The sequence below is a fragment of the Sceloporus undulatus genome, chromosome 3 (genome assembly GCF_019175285.1).
Source record: "Sceloporus undulatus isolate JIND9_A2432 ecotype Alabama chromosome 3, SceUnd_v1.1, whole genome shotgun sequence".
Classification (NCBI taxonomy): domain Eukaryota; kingdom Metazoa; phylum Chordata; class Lepidosauria; order Squamata; family Phrynosomatidae; genus Sceloporus; species Sceloporus undulatus.
This window is the reverse complement of record NC_056524.1, coordinates 25659826-25686688: the sequence shown is the minus strand read 5'-3', so window position 1 is coordinate 25686688 and position 26863 is coordinate 25659826. Positions and strand designations below refer to the sequence as shown.

At 40.1% G+C, this 26863-nt stretch overlaps 1 protein-coding gene across 8 annotated transcripts; it reads left to right on the top strand.

Moving 5' to 3' along the window:
* The first annotated feature begins 24 nt into the window (after positions 1-24).
* Positions 25-25728, top strand: LOC121926778 (protein NPAT). 8 transcript variants are annotated; one of them, XM_042460053.1, is made up of 19 exons: positions 3801-3927; positions 5286-5404; positions 5691-5751; positions 7525-7597; positions 10400-10440; positions 12457-12690; positions 13158-13239; positions 13585-13729; positions 14343-14434; positions 14517-14604; positions 16889-16988; positions 17942-18070; positions 19351-20304; positions 20488-20934; positions 21644-21759; positions 21852-21954; positions 22186-22243; positions 23066-24185; positions 25124-25728. In XM_042460053.1, exons 1-19 carry the CDS (start codon positions 3822-3824, stop codon positions 25199-25201), a joined length of 4146 nt encoding a protein of 1381 aa, XP_042315987.1. In that variant the 5' UTR covers positions 3801-3821; the 3' UTR covers positions 25202-25728. The 8 variants fall into 8 exon arrangements, with proteins under 8 accessions (XP_042315989.1, XP_042315986.1, XP_042315985.1 ...); XM_042460055.1 differs by lacking the exon at positions 3801-3927 and adding an exon at positions 25-247 and having other exon boundaries at positions 16892-16988; positions 19351-20934; XM_042460052.1 differs by lacking the exon at positions 3801-3927 and adding an exon at positions 26-247 and having other exon boundaries at positions 13161-13239; positions 19351-20934.
* Positions 25729-26863: the final 1135 nt, after the last annotated feature.

The following is a 26863-nucleotide window of genomic DNA, read 5'->3' as shown; positions in this document are numbered from 1 at the left end:
CCTTGTTGTTGTCGTGTTGCTTTTTTCTTCTTCCCCGGAAGCCTTTGGGCGGGTCGAGTTTGCTGAGGGAGTTTGCTGCTGGAGCGGAGGCGGCTTTTGGGCGCCCTTTCTGGGCTCCAGCAGCAGAGGAGGAGCAGCGCAGTGCGTCTCTGCGAGGGAAGGGGCTCCTTTGGAGGGAGAGGGGTGGGAACCCTCTCCCTCCTGCTGGCCATGTTGCTGCCGTCCGACGTCGCCCGCCTCGTCCTGGGTAAGCGCGCTCCGGAGGAGGAGGAGGAGAAGGGAGGGCGGCCCCTCTGTCTGTCTCTGTGTGGAGGCAGTGGGCCCTGACCCAGTCCAAGGCAGGAACTCCAATCAGAGCATCCCCTTTGACAGATGGCCATCCAGCCAAGGAGGGAGCTTAGGCACTTCTGGGAGCTGGAGTTTGTCGTGGCACCAGACCTGGCAGAAAAGGCCAAACGCCTCACAAAAGTACAGTTTCCAGACTCCCACAGCACTGAGCCAAGGCAGTTAAAGCGGTATCAAACTGGGTTATTTCTGCAGTGTAGATGCAGCCATTATGCCCAGCTCATGGCAGCCCTGTGGGTGAGGCCTCCTCCCCAGTGCCCCCTTTTCTCCACTGCTCTGCTTAGGTCTTTAGATTCAGGCTGGCTGAGTTTAATTAATCATGGCTCAATGCTATGCGATTCAGGGGCTTCTCATTCTCTGAGGTATTTAGCCTCAGATCACAGGATTCCCAAGGATGGAGCCATGGCAGTTAAAGCAGTGTCAAACTGCGTCTTTAGCCAAAACTGAGCTTTGCACCATCGACTCAGTTCAATTAATCTACCATTAAATGACTGGGTCCCAGTCCTGAGAAAAGAGCGGGATACAAATAAACATAATAAGCTTCATATAATAATGCCAAGGCCTTCCTTCCACTGACCTGAAAGACTCCTATCTTCAAGCTCTGCTTGTTTTCTTTTCCTGAAACTGCCTTCATGTTTGGTTTGCAGTTAAAATCTCTCTCACAATAAGTAATTCTCTGCTTTGGTTTATCTTTCTTGATGGCTGTTTTGTGTTAATGTATTTGAAGAAGGCATATTACAAAAACAGCCCTATTGCCTTTGCCCTCCCATGGAGAGAGGCCCCTGTGGAGTTACACTGCATTGTATGTGGCACGACCCATTCTTTGTGCGCAGGGAACTGTCACCAGTTGCAGCCAAAACGGATAGAAGAGCATAAACTCCCCAACAAGCTTCGGATCAGTTTATTGTGAGGTGCAGATCCCCAGCTCCCTTCATTTCCCATCTGTTTGGGCTGTTGTTGGTATGATGCTGCACCTATATGTAAGGGAAATTTTGGACTGGGTGTAATTCAGTGCTGAGAACATGGAAGACTCATGTGGGTAGAGAAGTATGATTGGAAGTGGTCCAAAAGTAAAGAACATGTGGATGTTTCACTTGGTGTGAAACAGAGCGTATTTTAGTGTTCACACCTTGTAATGGTGATCAGGGTCATCGTGTGTTAATATGTATTGTGCAAAAATAGTGGCTTTAACTGGAGAGAACAGTTTCTTTTGACAGGGACCGTGTCTCTATCACTGAGATATTTGGGATAGTCCTAAACTTAGTTTGGAGTGCAAGACTTGTAAGGGGGAAGCTGGTGATGGAAAGCAGGAGTTGTATAACCACTGGGGATTCACTTCTGTGATCATGAACAACTGAACACAGTCACAAAAACCTACCTTTGCAGCCTGGCAGCGTCTCAAGGTGTTTCCGAGGCACGGCAGATTGGGACACTAGAGAATGACATGTCTGGTGCTTTTCCAGTATTGGAGCTCATTGAAACAAGCAGTTAAGGCAAGAGCCTGAGGTGCTGTGACTGGAAGGACTCTGCAGATGCCAATGCCCAGCATCCTGATCTCAGAAATGCTTTAAGGGACTTACTGGCTGCAGAGGCAGATTTGGGGTGGAGGGGACTGGCATTGTCATATGTAACTATGACATCTCAGTCCCCACAGTTATATTAACAATGCAGGATTTTGGCTGTAAAATAATTATTTAGGTTACTGATTAGGCTCTATAGTATTTAAAATACACTTGCAAGTGAAAAACTGGGAACTAATAGCTAACTTCAAAGATATATAGCCGTTTCAGTTTGTAGAGTCAGTGTGTAGAGAGATCCTATAGCACCTTTGAGACTAATGAAAGAAAGAAGTTGGCAGCGTGAGCTTTCTTAGATTTAAGTCTACTTCCTCAGATGCATTAACTTCAACTTTGTAATAGTCTGGAGCATGTATTTGACGTAGTTTCGGGCGTCTTAGGATGCATGCATAATTTAAACAGCATTTTAGATTGTAAGCCTGAGGGCAGAGAACCGTCCAATTAAAAAGACTGTATGTACAGCGCTGTGTAAATTTACAGCGCTTTATAAATAAAGGTTAATAATAATGATAATACCTCCAAAGTGACCCGAAGCAGGTTTATTTTGGCCTGTCTGTATGGGCCCTGAGTTACTTTTGATTGAGTCCTAAACAGAGTCAAACTTGCTTATCAATTTTAGTTGGACCATTTTACTAAAGTTTTCCTTTGAAGTTTGTTTTTCTTAGTCATAGGTGGCTAATTGTGCCACAAGACACACACTTCTGACTGCTTGGATTAACATCACTGTGCTTTTGGAGTTTCTTTAGAACTTTAAATGCATTATGTGCTTTGTACAATGTGTGTGTTTCTTGTGAGGGAATATCATCTTAAGAAAGTATGTCCCCTTTCGATCACTGGTGGACCTCATAAATTTCATAAGGCAATGAATACTGAGATGTGGTTTGCTATTGCCTGTCTCTGAGTATACCCTACAACACTCAGTGTAATCTCCCTTCAAATCGGGTCTGGCTCTGCTAAGATACCAATATCATTTCATGCCTTCCCTGTATTTAGGCCAAACTCTTCCATTTGGCAGGTGGAGAACTGAGAAGTGGAAACTTCCCCAAGGCTGCCTAGAAATGCATACTTCTGACTTCTCTTGCCTTTTGATCCTTTCTATAAAGATACTGAGTGTAATTTAATGCTGTCTTAGTTTATTACAACAACAACACCAACAACAAAGAGTCTCATGGCATCTGAAGCACTGGCAAGTTTTATATGTATGGTATTCTCTTTCATGGACTCCATTTTTGATGAATCTGATCAAGTGGGCTGGAGAGCTTGGAAGTCTATGCTCTCATCACCCTGATTACTCTGTGCTTAATGGCGTGTGTGTGTGTGTGAGAGAGAGAGAGAATAAGGTGTACAGTAGGCTAAAACCATATAGTCCCTTCCCAGGTTGGATGTTGAACAATATACATGCAGCTCAGGTGCTTGACCTGAGTTTTAAATGTTTAATGTTATGCTCTTATGTGACCAGTGAAATCGGCATGCAAAGATGCAATTTTGCACTCCCTGCCTCCCATAGATGGGGGGGAAATGAGGGAAAGTGCTTTTATATTGGTCTTTAAGTAGAGAGACAGGTCATCCTAGTCTTAAAAGTTTTGGTTTTATAAAATTGTTAGAGGTGATGAAAGCATAACTTCAAAACAAAAAGACAATCTGAAGTAACACTAAACAAGAAAACTGGTGGATGGACAATGGATCAGTGTCCCTACTCTTTCTCCTCATTTTACAAGTAATTGATTTATGGAGACTTGATAAGCAGTATCTTCACTTGGAGTTTGTTACTTGCATTTACTTATATAGAATTTGGTGTAGTTATTCAATATATGTCATTTAATATCTAAATTCTGTAACCTATGATAATTGAAGATCGGTCTTCTGTCTATTGGAGGATTTTAGGATCTCCATCTTTTCATGATTGTTTTCCAACTCTCTTACAGGAACAACAATGACTTTGAATTTAAACCTTTTAACTTGAACAGTGCATTAGCAGTCGTTCATTGCCAGCCCAATATCCTGTGTCAGTTGCCTCTTTTTAATCACTTTATTTTATAGTGCAAGAAATGCCATTCGGAAACAAATCCCTCAATTAACATGAGTTCATCTGAAACAATTTGCTTTAAAAAGAGTTTTGTTTTTAAAAGAGCCCTATATTGACGTAATCCTGTACTCCTTTATATAGGCCACAAACTTGTCGTTATAATTCCCAGAGGTGTTTTTTTTTTTATGGAAATCATAACGAAGCCTAATAACTTCACATAGATAATGTTAAAAAGCATTAAAACATGGTTTGTCAAGCTTTCTGATACAAAAAATAATGTTTCACAGTATTAATATAAGCAGGATTCCATTTTTCCCCATTAAAATGTTAACTGGAAAAAACTTGGTTTAATCCAAAAAGGGGGAGGGGGATTTTTGTTCTTTTTTTAACTGTTTTTTTCTGAGCCTGGTTTATGTTACAGCATAGCAATAAAAGAATGTGTCACACCTCTTACTAGTACAGGCCTGCACAAGAGAGGGCTCAGGGCCCACATGCGGCCCACCAAAGGACTTTGGGTGTCCTGTAGGGATGTGGAATGATTTCAAGGCTCCTCCGCTACTCTGCCTCCTCCTGAGGAGAGGGCTATACAGAGAAGGAGGAGGAATGGCGAACACTCCCCCTACAAGGCTCCTCTACCACCTGGCTTTCTCCTGAGGAATAGGCCAAGCAGTGGAGGAAGAGGCAGACAGGTGAACACTCATCCTGCAAGGCTCCTCCACTGCTCAGTTTCCTCTGAAGGAGAAGACGGGTTGTAGGAGGAGGATGGGCAAATGCTTGCCCTGCAAGGCTCCTCCACTGCCCTGCTTTGTCCTGAGGAGAAGGCCAGGTGGCAGTGGTGAACACCCGGTTTGCAAGGCTTCTTCACTGGCTTTCTCCTAAGGCAGGGGTAGGCAACCTGCGGCCTGCGGGCCGGATGTGGCCCAGCAAGGCCTTGGGACCGGCCCCAGCCCTGTCCTGCCGCCAATTGCCGCCGGAGCCTTTGGCCTCTCGCGTGAGGGCGTGGGGCCTTTGGCCTATCAGGAGGAGGGGGGCAAATGTCTATAGACGCCTCAGAAATATGCATTTATATTAACATTCTTTTAAAAATCAGCAATTTTTTTGCATGTCCTCCATTTTTTTTAAAAAAAAGTGTCCTCCATTTGAAAATTTTGCCCCACATTTGTCCCGGTTTATTTATTTATTTAATTTTTACAAATTAAATAAATAAATTGATTAATTCGGGAAACATACCATAAATGCCTTGCTTGCCATGAGCAGTCTAGACTGATGTTTTACTCAACTTTTGTCTTTAATCATATTAATATACAGAACAGAAAACAATGTTTTGTCTCTTGCAGGCTATTTACAACAAGAAAAGCTTTTAGCCACATGCCAAGCATTTATATTGGAAAGTTCAGATTTAAAAGAATATGCAGAACATTGTACAGGAGAAGGATTTGTGCCAGCTTGTCTATTGGTGAGTTTGTGTTTGTGAAATTGGTGACTATCCGTTTGTATAAGACTGAATCTTGCTATAGTTTGTAAGAGAGTTCAGTATGATTTGTACAGTATTTGAATTTAGGATTGATTGGAGTACCACACTCCTCCCACACAATGTGAATATTGGTATACCAATATAGATAGGTTATTTGTTAAGACCACATTCCTGATGCACTTTAACCATTGGGCTATTGATAAACCAGACCTTTTGTAATATATTGTTGATGGCATTCTTTAATTTAATGCTGTTTTGTTTTCCTTAGTCTCTGTTTGGAAAAAACCTAATCACCATACTGAATGAGTATGTAACATTGAAATCCAAAGGTAAGTAGGGGCAAAGAAACTGGGAGATGTGAATAATAGATTTATTACTAGAATTTAGCTAATATTGAGGGGACATGCTGATCATGTAAAGTTACATTAATTTTACTTAATTTATACTCCACATAAGTTTCAGAACAAGTCAAAGGCAGATTTAAAACACAAAAAATATCATTTCCCCGAGAAGCTAATTTGCAATGTCTACTCCACTGTGAAAAAGTCCAAAACAGTCAGTGAGAACACCTAAGGAGAAAGGTCTCAGATATTGCACAGAGTGCACAAGAGAGGAATAAGAAAAGGCAGCATTTATGTAACATATATCTTCCTTGTTCCAATATTGGCAGTTATCTGCCAAATTACTATTATGTTAAAACTGAGGGCTTTTTTTTATTCTCAGTATCAAGAAAGTGAAATATATTTAAAGGAAACACTACTGCCTAACTGGATTGTGGATCAATATTTGGCTTCTATAAAACACATTAAAGGGGGCCTAAATATCCTAAAGGCATCAAATCCTGTCTGATCTTGGAAGCTAAACAGTGTCAGCCATGGTTAGTACTTGGATAGGATCCTGACAATGAACACCAGGTGCTGTAGGCTGTACAAGTGGCCATCCATATCCATGGATTCTACATCCATGGGTACAACCATCCATAGCCTGGAAATGCATATTTTTAAAAAATTCCAAAATGCAAATCTTAATTTTGCCATTTTATACCAGAGTTTATGGTATCACAGCGGGTCTTGGAACCAAACCCAGCAGATACCAAGAGCCTACTGTTTTTCAGAGGAACTGGCAAAATTATCTCTTAATATTTCTTGCCTAAGCAAACTAGTCTGGTGTAGTGGTTTGAGCATTGAACGATAACTCTGGAGGCCAGCGTTCAAATCCCCTCTCAGCCATAGAAACCCATTGGGCGACCTTAGGCAAGTCACACTCTCTTAGTGGATGGCAATGCCAAACTCCCTCTGATGAAATTTGCCAAGAAAACTCTATAATAGATTCACCAAGGGTCGCCATAAATTGGAGATGACTTAAAGGCACAGCAGCAACAACAAGCAAACCCTATGAAATTCATGGGTTCACCATAAGCCGACACATGAGTTGAAGGCACATACACACACAGCACATTAAAACATACTTTTAGCTCTGTTCCAAAGAAGTGTTGGTGATGATCATTGGTACCTTGAGCTTTAGGATTTTACAACAAGAAAATATTTAGGATGCAATAAGGCTCAGCTTATTAAGAGTGTGTGTGTGTGTGCTATGTGCCTTCAAGGTATTTCTGACTTACGGTGACCATAGGGAGAACCTATCATGAAGTTTTCTTGGAAAGATTTGTTTAGAGGTGTTTCCCATTGCTTTTCCCCGAGACTGAGAGCATGTGGCATACCCAAGGTCATCTAGGTCCAGTTTGAGATTGCTTTAACTGCCCTGGCTCAGTGCTAGGGAATCCTGAGAACGGTAGTTTTGTGAGATATTTACCCTTCCCCGTCTGAGAGCTCTAGTGCCACAGTATACAATTCCCAGGGTTCTCTAGCACTGTGCCAGGGCAGTTAAAGCAGTCTCAAACTGGATTATTTCTGCAGTGTCTTTTGGACCCTAGTGAGTTTCATGGCCTAATAGGAATCCAACCCTGGTCTCCTGAGTCCTAGCCCTAGCTTCTGGCTGCTCCTGGATGCCCGTCTGCTTCATCTCCTGGTCTTGTGAGTTGATTAAAGGTATTTCAGTCAAAATTGTTTTTAAAATTTTGGTGTAATGTCATTTTTTAAAAGAAGCACCAAATGATGTTCCTGCCATGATGTCATCCTTATGGAAGAAGTTAGACTACACACTTGCGCAAATCAGGTACTTTGTTTTCACATGCAAATAATAGTTCACGTTTCATAGTTTATCTGTCTGCAGTTAGTTTCTTCATATGTTTTAAATTCCTGTTGTGTACTAATTGTGGTGAGGTTTTTATATGAATTGGTTGTTCATTGAGCTGAAGTCCCTAATATCCCACACTTTATAAAATTAAGCCAAAAGCTTTGTCAGATCAGGGTCCCTAACTAGAAAAGTACCAGAGAGATGTCCTAATGGACACAACTAGTAGCCTAGTGGCGGAGTGATTAAATGGCTGTACAGCAGCTGTACCACAAGGTTGTGAGTTCAATCCCTTGGTTCCATGGTCGACTCAGCCTGGCAACCTTCCATAGGTTGCTAAAATGAGTACCCAGCGTGTTGGGGGTAATCATCTTACACATTGTAAACTACAAGAAGAGAGGTGTCCAGAGCTTCCGTGGACTCTGTTAAACTGGATCATTTTGAGTTTGTTAGTACCGAGGAAGTGGACAAGATCCTTGGAAGCATTAGGAAGACGACATGCTCTCTCGATCCCTGCCCCTCATGGCGAGCAGCTCGGGGGGGGGGGGTCTGCGGTGACAACCTTGTTGCACCACATAATTAATACATCTCTAAGAGAGGGACAGTTTCCATCTTCACTGAAATTAGCAGATGTAAAACCTCTGCTGAAAAAACCCTCCTTAGACCCCCTGATTCATAATAACTATCGGCCTGTATCACTGCTGCCTTTTTTGGGGAAGGTGATCGAGAGAGCGGTTGCCTTCCAGCTCCAGGCACTCTTGGATGAAACGGATTTTCTAGACTCATTTCAAACCGGCTTCCGGGCGGGCTATGAAGTTGAGACTGCCATGGTCGCCTTAGTCGATGATCTCCGTCTGGGCATGGACAAGGGAAGTGTGTCCCTGTTAGTGCTTTTGGACATCTCAGCGGCTTTCGATACTATTGACCATGGTATCCTTCTGGAACGCCTGAGGGAGTTAGGTATCGGGGGCACTGCGCTCCAATGTTTCTGTTCCTACCTCTCGGGCAGATTCCAGATGGTACAGCTGGGGGACGTTTGCTCCGATAAGAGGGCGCTTACATCTGGTGTCCTTCAAGGAGCTATTCTGTCCCCCATGCTATTTAACATTTACATGAAACCGCTGGGAGAGATCATCCGGAGTCACGGGGCGTGGTGTTATCAGTACGCTGATGACACCCAGATATACTTCTCTGTGTCTCCGACTGATGCAGTGACTAGGGATGGCATCTCTCCTCTAAATGCCTGTTTGGAGTCAGTAATGGGCTGGATGAGGGAAAACAAACTCATACTGAATCCAGAGAAAATGGAAGTACTGGTGATAGGTTCATCGGGTCCGGGTAGTGGAATTTGTCCACCTGTCCTGAATGGGGTCAAGCTCCCCCTGAAGGACTCAGTTCGCAGTCTGGGGATGCTTCTGGACTCGTCGCTCCAATTGACATCTCAACCGGATGTGACAGTCAGAAGCTCTTGTTATCAGCTTCGGCTGATACGCCAGCTGTGACCCTACCTGGATCGAAGGGACCTTGAAACTGTAGTACACGCTCTGGTAACCTCTCGATTGGATTTCTGTAATGCGCTCTACATGGGGCAACCCTTGTACCAAACCCGGAAGCTGCAGATAGTGCAAAACATGGCAGCGAGATTGGTCGCTGGTGGTTACAGGTCAGACCATATAACACCTATTTTGAAAGATCTCCATTGGCTGCCTATTTGCTTCCGGGTACAATACAAGGTGTTGGTTATTACCTATAAAGCCCTAAAAGGCTTGGGCCCAGGGTACTTGGAGGACCCCCTCTCCCCATATAATTCGCCCCGCACACTCAGGTCTGCAGGGAAAAACTTGCTGGAGGTCCCAACTACGCGTTATGTGAGGACCTCGCAATGGGCCTTTTCAATCTCGGCCCCGAGAATATGGAATAATCTCCCTGATGAGCTCCGCTCCACCACATCTTTGGACGTATTTAAGAAGAATCTCAAGACCTTCTTCTTTTCCCAAGCTTTCCCCCCATGAGATGTGACTTTGGTTTTCCCCCTCTATTTGGTAACGACTCTGGCTATGTTTTTCTGGATTCCCCTACTCAGCTACTCGAGTATTAGTTTTATATGCTGTTTTATATCTTGTTTTATCTGTTTTATTGATTATTGTAATTTTATCTGGATTTGTACGCCGCTTTGATCTGAATTGGAAAAGCGGGATAGTAATAAACTTTTATTATTATTTATTATTACTTAGGGCAGTGGTTCCCAACCTGTGGATCGGGACCCCTTGGGGGGTCGAATGACCCTTTCATGGGGGTCGCCGAAGACCATTGGAAAACACCCATTTAATTACAGTTATGAAGTAGCAACGAAAATAATTTCATGGGTTTGGGTCACCACAACATGAGGAACTGTATTAAAGGGTTACGGCATTAGGAAGGTTGGGAACCACTGACTTAGGGAGTGCTTAAGTGCACTGATAAGCCGTATATAAATGAACTTGCTATTGCTATTCTAACTGTTGTCAAAATTTCTTCTGATTTCCCCCAATTTTATATGTATAAAAATATTAAAACCTTAATGACTGCAAACTGTAATTGTAATGATGTATTATGTAAAACTGAAAACTACTCCTACCGAAAAGGCACAAAATCAGTGACAAAATTATAAACTGGTATTTATCTTTGATTGTAATTTTTTTAAACTGTATATTATTGTATTATTATACTCTAACTAGTTCATAGACAGTCTACATGAGTAGTGTTTTGTATTCTAATTTAAACTGGTAATTTCATTTTTTACAGAATCATGCAGATGTCTAGTGGATTTGCTGCTCATCAACGAAGTATGTGTCATAAGTCATCTATATTATGTGATTTTGGTTTCACCAATGAAACCTTACAGTATTTACTTGGAAGACAGACCCACTGATTTCAGTGAGACTGGTTTTAAACTAAGGACTTTGGGTGGCAGCCTTAATGTGTTATGCTATGTCCACAAAATATCTATAATGAATTTTTAACAACAGCGGATATAAACTAGTCTGTAGCTGGGGAAATTTTAGTCTGTAGTTTCTATAAGCTTGTATTCAGAATGGCCAACAGTAAAGAACAGTGGAAGGTACAATTCAAAACATCTAGAGGACCAAAGGTTCCTCTCCCTTTTGTGGGGGGAAATTGTCTCTTTGGGGTTCAAAGAGTGGTGCTTGTAGGAGAATGAAGACTGCAGTTTATATGGAAGTTCAGTTTTCAGCATTTGAACTGAGTAACCTGACACTGATGCAAACATAGAGTTGACTATTGTTGTTTTAAAAATCATCCAAGAAAAAATAAATAACGATGTATAGGCAATCATTGGTTCCTGCAAGCACCAAATAAGAACTAGCACCAAATAAGAACTAGTAATGATAACTTTTCCTCTACCTTATTGTTAAACGTAATGACACCAGTTAGGGGCGAAACAGACAGGCAAGAAAAAGTAGCTGGAACCTGCATTTTCTGGAAGCAGGTCGAAACCACACCAGCTGCTCCCAAGGCAGCCTGAATGTGCATGGCCTGACTGCATGGCGCAGTGTCAAGCTGCGCGGCTGGGCATTTTTTTGTCACCTCCCCAGCATTCATGCGCACTATCACACAAACACACCAATGGCGAACACTGCTGCCTAGATGTCATCCCATTGGATGGCTCCTTCTTTGATCGGCCACACAGTTGCACCTGCAATCCTTCACTGGTACAGGGCATCGGAGTATCTGTGTGCCCAGTAAAACACTGGCAAAGCACAAAATGTCCCCCATATGCCTCTTTCACTTGCTTTTACCCCATGCCCCCTCTTGGACTGTCTGGTTTGTGTATGTTATACCTATATCCATTAGAGGGGTCATACTTTCACTTTTTTGCATTGGCACCCTGACCGCTTGAGTACGCCAGCTCAATTCCTTTAAAATGCGCACTTGCACCAATTCATTTATATGCAGCTTTAGGCTTAGGGTTAGGATGGATTGCTCCTTCAGAACCATTCTCACATCGAGGTATTTATATATACGATCAAAGATTTACATTTTCAGTGCTGAAGTGGAATCGTCCAGCTTCTTTTTGCTCCAGTTTTTAGCCCAGAGTGTGGTTTCAATCCAGTTTCTGCCTGCTTTAAATGCATGCATTATCTAAACGCCCCACCTTCAAAGTGGGTGGAAACCTCTTTATTTGGCCTGTCTGTTTCATCCCTTAGTCACAGTTATGGAGTGAAGGAACAATTGGTTTGATTTCTGTCCCACAATTAACCTTCAGAATACACACTCTCTCTCTCTCTCTCTCATCCCAGTTTGCGGGTGATCCATTCCGGACACACAGACACCCTGTGAAATAAAAAAATTGCAGACATTCAAGCTTCATTCACTATAATGGTGGCGTGCTCCTGCGTGCATGCACCATTTTGTCCCTCCTCGCTTCCCATCTGTGGAAATTTAAAACTGTGAACGGGAAGTTTGCGAACGGGGAGAGATAAGAGTGTCTGTGTGTGTATAATAAGTATAATTTTAAAAATACATTTGTAAACATCTCATAAATATAAAAAGTTAAAAATATTAATATTATACTAAAAATGTAAAACCATTAAAAACATACAATAGCAAACACCCCAATAAGACGCTCCCCTGGATGCAGTTAGATATTAAAAGCCTGCTTGAAGAGAAACTGCCTGCCAGTGAAAGAGGAACAGGGCCAAGGCCAATCTAGCCTCTTGTGGGAGGGTGTTCCAAAGGGAAGGAGCAGCCACTGAGAAGACTCTAGTAAAGATGCGGCTTGGGAAATCTGACTATCTCTTGAGATGGGATCTTACCTCATTTTATTATAAACCTTCTTTTAGGCCGCACAAGAAGTGCAATTGCAGATATGAAAAAGCAGAAGTGTCTTCAGCAATCATCATCCTCAAATTTAGGAATGTCATCTGTCACTCATCAGCCAGGACAACTGAATTCTTTTCCAATGACAGCCACACAAGTTGTTCTTAAACCTGTTATAACTCCAAGTCCAGCTCATATTAGACCACTGGGTTCTTCATCTGCACATCAGGGTGAAATTCAGGAAAGCCATGTTGGTGGTACGTTTAAACTTTTTATAGATGCTTTGTTTTTAATCTTCTATGTGTGTGTGTATATGGTTAGAATGAAAATGCTAAGAAATCCACATGGCTGTAGTTGAACTGCAGTAATGACATTGCTTTTCTGGTACTGAAGTGTGGGATGGGTTAAATCCCTGCTTCCACTGAAAAAAGAACATGGTCTGAACCCTCATAATTTTGCAAATTGCTCTTTTTTTTTCCTTGGGGAAAGAATTCCTGTTCTCCCCCCTCCCCCATACAATCACATAGTGCCATTGTCTTCTATTGTATTTTCAAGGAGTTGACTGTGTGTGTTGCAATGAATAATAAAGTGGCACATATGTTAGTTTTAAAGATGCTTTTTTTAATCATGATCTTTGCTATGAACATCACAGAAAACCACAGTTTATACCTTAAGAATCTTAACCAGTAGCAGTATGTGTATCACTCAGTTCTTGTTTTTAAAGCAGAAGATTCTCTGAATTTGGTTTCTACCTTTCAAGAACGGAAGCTTCATTCAAGTGTGATGTCTCCTGGAAAAAGGAGAAGGTAAATAATCATCTCTCGGCTGACGTGTTCATAATTTCTGCACTGTCCTAGATGCATGGCATTAAGAATCTTTTGTGTTTAATAAAATCCATAGACAGCTGCACAGGGAAATGACATGTGTTCATGTTACAACACTAGATTGATCCTGCTCCCCCTTTTCACTCTCTTGTGGAGCGCTCAGTCTTTTAATCTTGTCTCCTAGTAATTTCTAAGCTGTGAAACCATACAACAGATACTGCAAGAGGCATGGATAGATGATGGAAAGTGTGACTTGGGTACAGTAATTAACTATTTGTTCTAACTCCAAGTATTTCCTGTTTCTTTTAAACATATGAAATATTTCAGTGACTCCCAGAAGAAAAAAAACATAGGATCATCTGGATCACAGTCATCTGACTGTGACTTGCAGGATTCTCTCACAGCAGAAGAAGAAAGCTCACCCATGGAAGAAGAACGTGATCAGCTAGAATTTATCGATGGTGACCTTCCTGTAAGCTATTTTCTAAAAAACTGCACAATATTTTTTTTCACTCTTCTCTCCTCTTTTTCATTTTTCACTTCTTAACATTTGGATATGATCATTCCATACAGTTTAAAAATACATGTAAATAAGCAGGTTTTAAAAAGAAAAACTGTCCAAATCTGTCCTTTTTTTGCAGGTTCTAGATATATTTTTGGCCAGATTGGCACATTTTATAATCATGAAGAGTTTAGATGTCAGTTTGTTGCCAGTAAAGAACAAATATGTAGAATGAGAGTTTAACTGAATAGTTTATTTTAGAATTTTGTAGAAGCAGGGTAGCCTTCAATTACTGTATAGTTAGTAAACACAATTGGCATAAGTTGACCTTATGCTCTCTCCTTTTAAATTTTCTTGCAGGTGTGATAATATTCTTAGTTAAATTCTTGTAGAAGGATTACTTTCATGTGAGGAATATTTGGCAATGTCTATGATATTGCTGACTAACATGTGAGTAAGAATTGCTATAGAAATAGAATCCATGAAAGATCTGAAGATAAATTTTGAGTATTTAGAGAATTACTGTTTCTGTTTTGGTAATTATAAAAAAATAACTTGGAACCATTTTAAATACATTTTCTAGCAAATGATTATTGAAAATGCCAGAGAGAAAATTCTGAGCAACAAATGTCTCCAGGAGAAGCTTGCTGAAAATATTAACAAATTCTTGGGAAGGTAACATATTTTGCTTTAAACCTTTTCCAGGTCCCTAAAGTATTTGTGAAACTTGCTAAACATTTGTAATTGTGTTTTCCAGTGATGGTAATATTTCTCAGGCAGCAAAGCAAGCAGAGAGTGGTCCAACAATACAAGAATCTTCAATTGATGAATTCCTTGACCTTCAGGTAAAGTACCAAAGCCTGATATATAAAACATCTGATATGTTAAACATATTTGATGCTTGGTATGTAGAAGTTGCCAGTGTGGTGTAGTGGTTTGAAAATGGGACTACAATTCGGGAGACCAGGGTTCAAATCTTCACTTGGATATGGAATCCTGCTGGGTGACCTTGGGAAACTCACACTCTCTCAGCCTCAGAGGAAGTGAAAGGCTCAACCCTCTGAATACATCTTGCCAAGAAACCCCTGTGATAAGTTCTCCTTAGGGTCACCATAAGTAGAAAATGACTTGAAGGCACACAACAACAGCAGCAATGTAGGAGAAGACTCATGCTGAGCAGTTATAAAATACAAACATTGATTTCTCTCTCTGAAGTAGATCTGAACAACTTGAGACCCAACAAGTGAAGTTGTACACCACCACAGTGTATATGACAACCACAATGATTTGACAAACCCCGTGTCTTACTGGGACTGCAACATCAGGGATCTTGCATTGCATAGGGGTTGGCAAAGTACAGGCTGCATGCTAAAGCTTTCCTTCCCCAGTAGTTTTTGTGGCTCTCCCCAGAGTCTGTGAAGAACTCACTAAAAACTGACCAGTTTCACTCCCTGAAGCCTCCAAGAACACATTTAACACAATTTCCATTTTGTTAACACATTGGTCATTTAACACAATTTCCAGAGGGATATGACACAAATTTTACACTCTTACGGGCCTTGTTTCAAAACAGGAAGTCACTATCTGGGCACTTACAGTTTTGAAAAAAGGCTGATTAAGATTTAAAATTAGATGAGAAGAGGCTGAGGCTGGGATGAAATTATCAATCCTCTGCTCCAGAGGCTGAGAGCAGAATTTTTTTAGTAATAATAATAGTGGTTGTTGTTTCTGAAAGCAAAATTAGAGAATGGAATGTAGGATAAAAATGTAGTAGCAGCCTCTGGGCTCCTGAAGGTAAAGCCTTCTGCAAACACCTGGAAATTGCCCACCCTATCCCTAGCAAGTGACAAGACTTTCGTGGTGGGCTACATTTAGCATAGAGGATTACAAGTTGTTTTAGCCTGCTTTAAAGTAACCACAGGAACCAGCTCACCAGAAATTTGACTGGTGTGGTCATAATTAAAATAAATAGGACTGCATAAGAGAATGAAAAAGTAAAATTGGTTGTGCTGACTGGGGGGGTCATGGAGTATCTGGAAACTCCAGCCCTCACATAGTTAGTTTTCCAAGCTCAATATGATTTACTGTATATACTCATGTATAAGTCTAGAAATTTTAGTCAAAAATAGACCCCAAAACCCTGGGTCGACATATCCACGGGTCAATATACGTCCTGGACTTTAACTCTTATTTAAAAAGGAACCATTCCCTGGTTAAAAGCAAGAGTGTAATCTATCCTGAAAGCACTGACCTCCCTTTACTCTCTCATCCAAGTGAAGTATATACGGTAACTAAAAAGATTCATGATAGGGTCTATCCAAGATGGTTGCAGTAATGTTGGGGTCTTCTACTATTAAATTTCTATACTCTGTGGAAGTGAATGGTGTTTTCATAGGATATCTAGTGACAGTACATTTTGTGTAAAAAGTTGAGAATCCCTTATCTGAAATGCCTGGGACCAAAAGTGTTTCAGATTTTGGATTATGTATTTATTTATAGATTTTGGAATATTTGGATATGCAGCATAATATGTTAGAATTAGGTGCTAAGAGTAAACATGAAATTCATTTATGTTTTATATGCACTTCATACACATATGTACACATACACTTTATACACATAGCATGAAAGTAATTTTATACAATTTTGTACAATTTTAAAATAATTTTTTGTATGAAGCAAAGTTTGTGTATATAAAACCATCAAAAAGCAAAGGTGTCACTGTCTCAGCCACCCATGAAAAGGTTTTGGATTTGGAGCATTTTGAATTCCAGATAAGGGATACTCAGCCTATACTGAAGACAGAACAGAAAAGGAAATATTTAGATGTTGGAATTACATTTTAAGTAGCCTACACTACATATTGTATAATGCAGAGACTAGTATTTTATATCATTCCATTGAAAAAAAGTATGGTAACTGCAACTATAATACAGATTCTAATGTTTGTAACATGGCTAGTGCCCCTTCAACTACTGTTACTGAGGCAAGCATGCCTTTTTTGGAATTCCTTTCTGATTTTTGCATTAGGGCATATTTCCTATGTTGGTTTTTAAAATGCATTTTCTAGTGAAAGTGTTGCATTAATAGATAATTGAATTCTCAATTATTTTTGCATATCTACTTTAGCAGAGTGAAATTCACATGACGGAAGAAGCTATCCAGGAGATTCTGGAGAAAACTGAGTCAGATCCAGCATTTCAAGGGCTCTATGATATATTTGATTTTGGTATGAACTATTCCTCACTTTACCCTGAGCTCAAGGGCAATCCTATACCCAGTTATCTGTGAGAAAGCCCCATTGAACTCAATGGGACCTACTTCTGTGTAGATTTGTATAGAGTGCATTGTAGAGTGCTTAAATGTTGACCAGATGTGAAGAACTAAGGCCTTCCAAATACTTTTTAACCTACCACCTCCTTTAATCTACAATTGAGAAAAGTGCAGTCCCTATGGCATATGAAGCCCCCTAAGCCCCTCCAAAACAATTCAGCCTAAAGTGTCCCCACATGCCCCCTAAAGGTGATAGGAGACATTTTTTCCAACTTGAAATGACCATTTCTATAGTTACTTGTTATAAAAGGCCTCAAAGTTATTGAAAACTGACTGTCACTTATTTGTGACTCTAATGATTAATAATAAACATGGTGCAGAGATCATTTGATAGATAAGAGGAATTTGCTCATTTTTGCCCTAGTCTGATTGATCAAAATGGCTTCAAGGATCATTTTAATAAAACAATAATATGGTTGATTAATAATTTTGAGCAAAATTGGGCACATTTCCTTTTTATTATTGTTGTTTTCATGTTTGTTTATAACCCACATTTTTTCCAGTTTGGGATTCAAGGTGGTTTACACCTTTTTACATATAAAAACAGATAGCTAAATTTCACACAACACAAGGTTAGAAGATGAATCAGTTTCAAATATAAACCCTTTTTTTAAAAGCACAACAAAGTAGTAGAAATTCCAGCCTATTGTTTAGATGGGATGAGACTAATACAGTCCTCATAGTCCTGTTGAAATGTAAAGTTCTTCACCAGTATGAAGAATTAGAGTAGGGATGGTGTTAGTCTAACTTCTCTGGGAAGGTAGTCCAGCCTTTTTTAATGTAACTTCTATACCTTTTATCAAATTTTGGCATATCCCCAATTTTCTTTTCCACCCACGTTTAAAACAGGTAAAACCAAAGGGAATAGAAATGCTCCTCATGGTATTTCTACACAGGGAGGAGGAATAGAAAATGCAATCTTGGTGGATGAAGAAAACCTAGAAGCACTTGAAAGTTATATTGCAACAAAGGAGCTTGGTAAGTGCTTATTATTATTATTACTGCTACTAGTATTATTTTTTGGTTAAGCACATTCTTTTTTAAAAACAAGGTAAAAATTCCTTTTTGGTGTTAGGGCTGAGAACTTCAATTGATTTTCCTCTTTTTTGAGTATATTACATACATCTGTTGGAATTCCATCTTGTAATAGACCTGTGACAAAATCATCAGGCTTACATGTGAAAGAAAGCATCCCATTAATGTAGATAGGATTTCTGGACAAATTGCCTTAAAAAGGAACATCTGTGTCTGTGAAATTTCCATTTAACTTAGAAAATACAGTGCGCTCTTCCCTTACGTGGGGATCCATTCCGAATACACATACACCCCGCATAAGGAAAAAAACGTGTAAAGTCAAGCCCCATTAGAAGTAATGTGGCTCGTGTCCGCGGCATGTTGCAGGGAATGCGTCACAGGCACGCACCCCATTACCTCTTCCTGGTGCACCAAGGCTTCTTCTGGCGCAGGTTTCCAGTCTATGCTGGGAGCTGCGTAAGCTGCACCCGCCTATAATGTGAGTGCACTGTACAAGCACTGGCAGTCTTTTTATATCCTAATGGTTTCTGTTGTTTGACATGTAACTAAGGTCCAAAACACAATGCAGAAATAAACTGCCCTGACTCAGTGTTAGGGAATAACTGTAGTCTGTTGTGGCACCAGAGCTCTCTGACAGAGAAGGCTAAATGTCTCATAAAACCACAGTTCCCAGAATTCCCTAACATTGAGCCAAAGCAGTTAAAGCAGTCTCAAACTGGATTATTTCTGCAGTGTATATTGGACCTAAAAGAATTTTCCTCCCCCCCCCCAATAAAACATCTTAAAATGTTTGTCTTTAGACTTTGGATCTTAAATGCCACCCTGATAACAAGTATGTAGGAGATTATAGTATATTTGGGCAACATCTAAGCCTCATCTTGATATAGAGAAAATATAGACAGAGCTGGAAGAAAACCATTTGGTTTTAAACAGCATGTTGGATGAGGCTGGAGCAAGGGAGGGCATTATTCTGAGATTCTTATAGAAATCTTTACATTCTACCTGTGATAATTTTGTCTTGCAGCAAGAAGGATTCAATCTAATTTTGCAGTAGTTTTTAAGCATAGTGCTCTAGTCACTTGTACATGTCTGTTCTGGCATAACATTCCTTAATATCACAAAAGAGGTGACTTTGATTTAAAATGTTATATACTCATCTGACCTAGTACTGGACAAGTTTAAAATCTGTCAGTTTTTACTGAAATACTATTGCTCTTTTGTAGGTGATAATTCTCAAGGATGCCTGCCATACACAGATGATTCAAAAGAGACATGCATCCTGAAGACTGATTGTAATGGTAGTGATGGGACTATGGCAGAACATCTGAAGATGCAAGTTGTAGCCACCGGAGAATTTCCTGGGGGCTCTAAAGAGACGAGTGACAGTGAATCAGTTGAAACACCTGGATGTAAAAATACCCTTGAATCTGGAGATAGTCAGTTCACTCATCCAGAGTTCACTGGTGGGCACAATGTAGGAACCTACAACCAACAAGGAACAGCAATAAGAGACTGTGAAATGGAAAAGGATCTATTATGTCAAGATGTTCAACCCTTACCTGATTTGCAGTATGATCATTTGGTTGCTCCACAGACATCACTAGCTGGTAGTGCCGAATGTTGCTCAGTGCCAAATAATATATCTGAAAAGACAAATGCAAAATTGCTAACCCCTCCAAGAACTGGTGACAGTGAAATTATGAAAGGATATATAGTCAGCCCTATCCGTTCTGCAGAATCAGAGAAAAATCTGGAGCAGATAACGAAGCAATCAATGATGATTCCTGAACCTGGTCCACAAAACCAGAACTGCCCACCTCTCTCTCACTGTCAAAGCCAGGAGAAATTAGAATCCGATTCCAGCACAGCACTTGGGAATACATCTGATCCAAATTCTGTAGAAGTCCAGCTTGGTGTTGTAGATACTTCCAACAGTCTACGTTCTGATGATCCTTCTGACCATCAAGAATCCTGTTCAGAACACCAAACACAGAATTTGGAGGATTCAGGGATTGCACAGGTAGACATGCAAGAGCCATCATCTTCTACAAAAGCAGATGCTGACAGCATGTTTCTGGCTTCTGACAGTGAGATGCATACAGAACTGTCTACTGAAAACAGCTCTACTTCACCCACTGTGTCCCATTCTCCTGCTCCAGTGGGAGAATCAAGTCCAGGTAACAAAGTTGCTGCTACTGTTTCATCTAGTAGTCAAGCCACAAATGTAGATCCCTCCAGTATAGTTTCTCTAAAAATTATTATTAGTGATGACCCATTCATTTCATCAGATACTGAACTGAACAGTGCTGTTTCCAGCATCACTGGAGAAAATATGCCAACTATCATACTGTCTTCCCCAGGTCAATCACCAGCCAAGATGACAAGGCCATCCAACTGCAGAACTTCAGAAGAGAGTGAAAAGATAGGCGATGCAGCATTGATGGAGCAGAATCTTCTTGTCCTCCGACCTCAAGACTCTATTGCAAGTACACTCAACGTACAGAATGAAGAGTGTGCTGTTTTTTCAATTTCTGGAGCATCGAATGTTGCCAAGGACGGGGGATTTATACAGCTAATGCCAGCAACAACTGCATCCTTTAACAACTCCAACAGTGTTTATATTGCCACCTGTGTGACTGAGCCAGCAGCTTTGAGTACAAATGTCACTTCATCCAATTTGGTTGTGTTGCCTGGGAGTTCAACAGCTCTTGCATCACAGGTTCCTACACCGCAGCAGTTACGGACTCCTCCCAGAACAAATAACTTGTTTACCATGAATCCACCAATGTCTCCAAACTTTCCACAGGGTAACTTTTGCTTAATAATCTCAACTGCTGACACTTGTGCTGGTATTAGTAATAGTTGTCTTAATATTTTAAAAAGCTAGCACTTGGATAGTAATAATGACCCCCAGTTGATGGTAACATATGATCAATTGTGCTATGGTGGCCAAATGGAAATGACCAATTGATTTAAAAAAAGATTTCCCATGTGCAAAAATGACATGATACAAAATTTGAAGCATGGATGAGTTATAAATGAACTCTATTGCTACAGCCAGGGAAAACTCAAATCATACACACATGACTTCCTCTACACACCAGAGGAAGGCTGGACTACTCTGTGTGGAAGCACTTACTCATATCTAAGCCAGCCCTTAGAGAATTTACCATTAAGTTATTATTTATATATGTTGTGGTTCTTAACAGCTAGTTGTCTTAACTTAGTGTCAGTAATGTGCTTAGCATTCTGTTGTTTAGGTCATGCCCCATTGTTCTTCTAAAGAGCTTAAAAATGCTTATAGACAATCCCCTGGTAGTGTGCCTTCCCAGTAGGTCAAAGGTCCATACTTGCTTAGCTTCATTAAAGGATCAGAGGATGATCAGAAGGACATAACACAGCTCTTCTACTGACTAAGCAGATCTTTCCCTGTAAACTACTGAGAAAGCAGGCTAAGATTCTCTTAGCTTTCTTTGACAAACATTCTACTGCTCACTTGAGTCCATTCATTTTTAGGTTCTGCCATCATAATTACATCTCCAGTACAGCCTGTATTACAGGGCATGGTGGGAATGATTCCTGTATCTATCATGGGACAAAGTGGAAATACATTTTCAGATCCATCCCCACAGGTAAAATGCTACTATTCAGTCCCCACAGTTTGTTTCATTCTTGAGCAAATTTCATGAGGAACCTTCAATTATATTTCTTTTGCTTTTTCAAGATTCTGCACCTGCCAATACAGGCTTCTTTAGGGAGGGGAAGTGTTCCTAAACTACCTCTCCCTCCCAAATCTCAGAGGATCCCAAGAAATAAGTCAAACACAGGTAAGCTGGTGTTGATGCTACATAAAGGAAAGCATTGATAAATCATCCATGCTAATCTTATTTTTTCACTATGGACACAATTCCTTAATTCTAACTGTGATTCTTGGAATTGTCCTTTTCTTTCACATGAAGCTATATTAAAAGGACTTTTGAAAGGGTGTTTTCAGTTGCAAAGAAACCATATTTTCTGGGTTAATGGGTAACTGTTTGTTTTTCATAATTATATTATAGGAAGGATGGTGCCGAGTGGATCAGAAATTGTAAACTGTCCTGGTTCCCAAGTACAAAGGTTGGTTGAAGACCCATTTTAGGCCACATAATTGTTGTCTGTTCCCAGCATCCCTGATCAGGCATAACTGTAGAGAAACAGATACAGTTAACGGTCATTTCTACGCTTTGAAGAGATAATATTTAAGCACTGTGGTTGTGGAAGTTGCTGGCAAACATAAAAATGATGACTGAATAGTTCTTGTGTAGAGAAAAAGTATTTTGCCTCAAATGTATGTATTTCAGGGTTTGGGGTTTTTTTTAATTAATTTTGAAATCGTTGCTTGCAGCAGCAGGAACTTATAATGAATGAAAGTTTTCATCAACTGGTTGCCTTCCATTTGTTGTTCGGACAACTTCAGGTTTTGAAAAATAGTGGCAAATTATTAGTGTTTAAATGAGGCCTCATAATTTTTGATGGGTGGAAGAAGTTTTCTCCCTGCCTGTTGCCATTCACTGCATGTTTTCTTCCTGTTCCATTTGGAGGCATGTTCCTTGGTCTAGGAGGCAAATCCCTCCTCCTTTCTAGAGGCAGTCTCCTTGCCTGTTTTACTTTTTCTTTTGAAAGTAAAGCTTGCTGTAGTAGAGAGTGAATTAAAAATAAAGTCTATGCCACTTCATAAGTTAAAATATATGTGTGTGTACCTCTCTTCTCTTTTCACTCCCATAAATGAAGCAAAAACTGAACTATTCAATTTGAAAAGCTTGCAAGGTAAAATACCCTTCTTAAACTATCTTGGTATTACTGCTTGTCAATATGTCTAACACCTTTATAGCAATGATCAGTAGATTTTTAAAAAGAGCCAAAAAGAAAATATTGAATCTCTACTATTTTTCCTGTCAGAATTGGAAACTCAGACAAGAACACCTGTGGAGATGTAAAAAAGAAGCTGGAAGTTGTTGCTGGTGACACCACAAGTTCCATTTCCAAACAGAGTGAGAGTCACAGAAGAGTGCTATGCTTTGACAAGGCCCTGGCTACTCCAGTAGGCAACACACACGTATCACAGAAAGAAAGGAAGGAAAATCCTTTAGTCCCTGGAAATTCTCCCAATACTGTGCTTTCACCTGGTAAAATCCAGTCCAGTAAGAGGGAACGTGAGAGAACTTTACCTAGGATTTTATGTAAGCCTGACATTACTAACAGAAGTTCTGCTGTGAAGGAAATTCAGTCTGAGAGGAAGAGTTCAGGTCCAGGACTGGCCTCAGATGTGTTAAGAAAGCAGACAGCGAATAAAGAGAATGAACTAGAAAGGACTGTTGACAGAACCCCCCAAAATCAAGAGGTAGCAACCTTACCCAGTAGCCAACAAAATATTAGTTTTCATAATGAGAAGAATAGCTCTTTATCTCAAGAACTGACTAAAAAACAAGGCCTCCAGTCAAATACAAATAGCAAAAATTCAGGAGTTTTGCCTTCCAAGGAGCCAAAAAAAGATCAAGGAAAATCTCCCAACCAGTCCCATTCTTTGACCAGTCCTTTGACTAAACAAGCTGTGGAAATATTCCATGACATTCAGAGGCAGAGCCCTGCTAGTAAACAACCTGAGAGTGTGGATTTGCCCCGTACCCCTTCGGGAATGGGTGATAGACACTCTGATGATTCTTTTGATATTGTAAGGACACCAACATGTAGACGGTACAGTGAGGACAGTACAACCCCTAGGATCATGGTCCCTCCAGCTACTCCTGACTTGCCAGCCTGTAGCCCAGCAAGTGAAACTAGCAGTGAAAATAGTGTTAGCATGGCTGCCCACACTTTGATGATCCTTTCACGAGCTGCTATTGCAAGGACTAGTGCAGCTACTCCTCTTAAAGACAATACCCAACAGTTGAAGTCTTTAAGAAGTGCAGCCAAAAAAAGAAAGCAGGAAGATTTGGTTGAATGTGAAAAGAGTTCCCGCACAGCTAATAAAAAAGATCTCCAGAACTTTACAGTGCCAATAAAAAAGAAGAAAGTAAAGGTAAGCAGATTTATTGTTTTTAGATACGGTAACTTGGAACTGTTTCTGTAACAACCATTAATTCCAGTATCTCATGAAACAGGCAAAATAGGAAATATAATTTCCAAAAATTGTCTGCAGTAGGGTTTACAATTATCTTCCCTAAAACACTTAGTGGGCATGTGCTTTCGAAGGAAATATTTGGCCAGGGTTGAGCTAGGAAACAGCTTTTTCTCCTCGGTGTTTTCTTTCTTTTGTGCCTTTAACCAAGTGCTTGGCCTGGCCTGTTTGATTGATGGAAACACATTCTTCTTCGGTTGCAGACCAAAAACAAATAAAAAGTTGCTTTTGTATTAACATAACATGACGTAGATTTTTCCAGCTAAGAAATGATCACTTAACCAGTTTACCATGTACATCCCATCCCCAGCATTAGGCTGTTATAAGCTTATATACAGTAAACAAAACTAGAGAAGAAAAAATCCTAATGATTGTTGATACACTAGATAATTTAAATGTCAAATACAAAACAGTTCATTCCTCAAGTTAGGCCTTGAATGACAAGAGTGTTGATATTTCTTGTTAGCTTAGTGTTAACTTACTGCTAGTTTCATTATCGTGCTTGTACAATCTGTCAGAAAATGAGATAAGTGTCACTGATTTGAACAAAGCAATTCAGTACTTGTAAGCTTGAATCTATACATCTTTACAACTCCTCAGAATCTATACATTCACAGTACCTATGTATTTCTCAAACTATCTCCAGTGCTGAATGGCACAATGTCATTTGAAACAGAGGAACATTTTACAAGCTTTTGCAGTGACTTAGGCAGACATTAAACATTGGATATGGCTTGGTCTGCCAGTATAGATTTTCAAAAGGTGAATATATTTTGTGTAAATAAAATGTGTGGAGCTAAAGGGTTTTTAAACGCTTAAATTTTGTTTTCTTGTTTCAGCAGAAGAAGCTCCCAATTGCCTTTCCTGCTGGTATGGATGTGGATAAGTTCTTGTTATCGCTGCATTATGATGAATAAATAGCAATCTCCTTTTAATACCTGCTGACACATTCGAGAGGAGAGAACAAATTGAACTGAGGCTTGAGATGCACACTCAGTGCATTGCAATTCTACTTCTTAAGACAGTCAAGGAGGTTCTTTCAAAAGTTGTTAGGTGCTTATGAATAAGGGAGCTCTTAACTGGCTCTGTGTTAAATTTACACAGTTGTACTTGGTGGAATGATGTAAATATTGTACAGTTGTTAACGTTGTAAAACAACAAGATACTATTTTTAACACCAAGTGTTGGTTATTTTCTGCCAAAATGTGCACATTATCAGTTGAAACTGCTTTTTATAGTGTGAAACACCCATAATATGCTTAGAGAGAGGTATGTTCCATTGAATGGCGAAGTTTATACTGAAGTAATTGTACTTGGGATGAATGCCTAGGACAGAATCTAACCAAGCTTCAGACAATTGGTTTTAGCTGAAGAACAGATAAGAGTTAATAATTGGCCCAAGACTTTAACAGATACCTAGTAAACTCTAAATCTGACAATTTAACTCTTTTTGTATTGAAGATTTTTTCTGTTTCCCCTTCCCCTGTCTTCTCTCTATGTTGCAAGTTTGTTTCAACAATGGCTTTTCAACTTTCTTACTATGCCTAGGAATTTGAAGAGGCATTTTTTTTCTATTTAACTTTTAAAATACACATATCATACCAGTCTGGTAGTCTGCATTTTTTAAAAAGCTGCTACTGAATTGGTTCAGGGAGGGGGGCATTCATGTCTTGAAGTTTTTTAGTCAGTTTAAATAGAACAAATGTAACTTTGGAGGCTATTTTCCCCAGTACTTGAGGGGCAAGGGGACACAAGACACAGTGATAGGCAGTAATCGGGCTAATAGTGTAAGAACCCAACAGTGGGCAGAAGAAACCACAAAATTAGATGGAGAGAGAGATTCATGCTTTTCAGTGTCCCTACACTAATGCACAGAGCATAGGAGACAAGACTACAAGTTACTCTTCTACAGCACAAGCAAATGAGATTGAATCAGTATCAGTGAAATATGGTGGGATCAATCTCATGATTGGAGTGTAATCATGGAGGAGTATAACCTACCCAAAGAAACAGGCAAGGAGGAACAGCATCTTAGGTGATGGATGTGAGAAGATCCATGATCAAAGCATGGAAACCAGGTTGAAAGCATTTGGCTGAAAATCAAAGGGGAGGGAATGAAGAGTGACATCTTATTGTTGGGCTGTAGTACATCCTTCCATGCCAGAAACATGACTAAACATTTAAAAAATAAACGCAGTGTAGTAATGGGAGGCTTCAGCTAGCCTGATATTTGGAGGAAGTCAAACTTGGCCAAGAATGTAAGCTCCAACAAACTCCTTACTTGTCAATAATATCATTGTCCAGAAGATAAAGGAAGCAACAAGGGGATTGACTGTCCTAAATTTGATCCTCACCAACAGGGAAAAAACTGGTAAATGAAATGGATGTAGTAGGAACTAACATGCCCTCTTGGGATTAGTTATACATGGGGAAAGGGAAGCCAAGTGTAATCAGACATACGCTCTGGATTTCAGGAAAGTTGATTTCAGTAAACATTGGAAAATACTGGGTGAGAACCTATGGCTACAGATGCTCAGGGGGAAAGGCATTTATGATGGATGGAATGGGGGTTTCTTAAA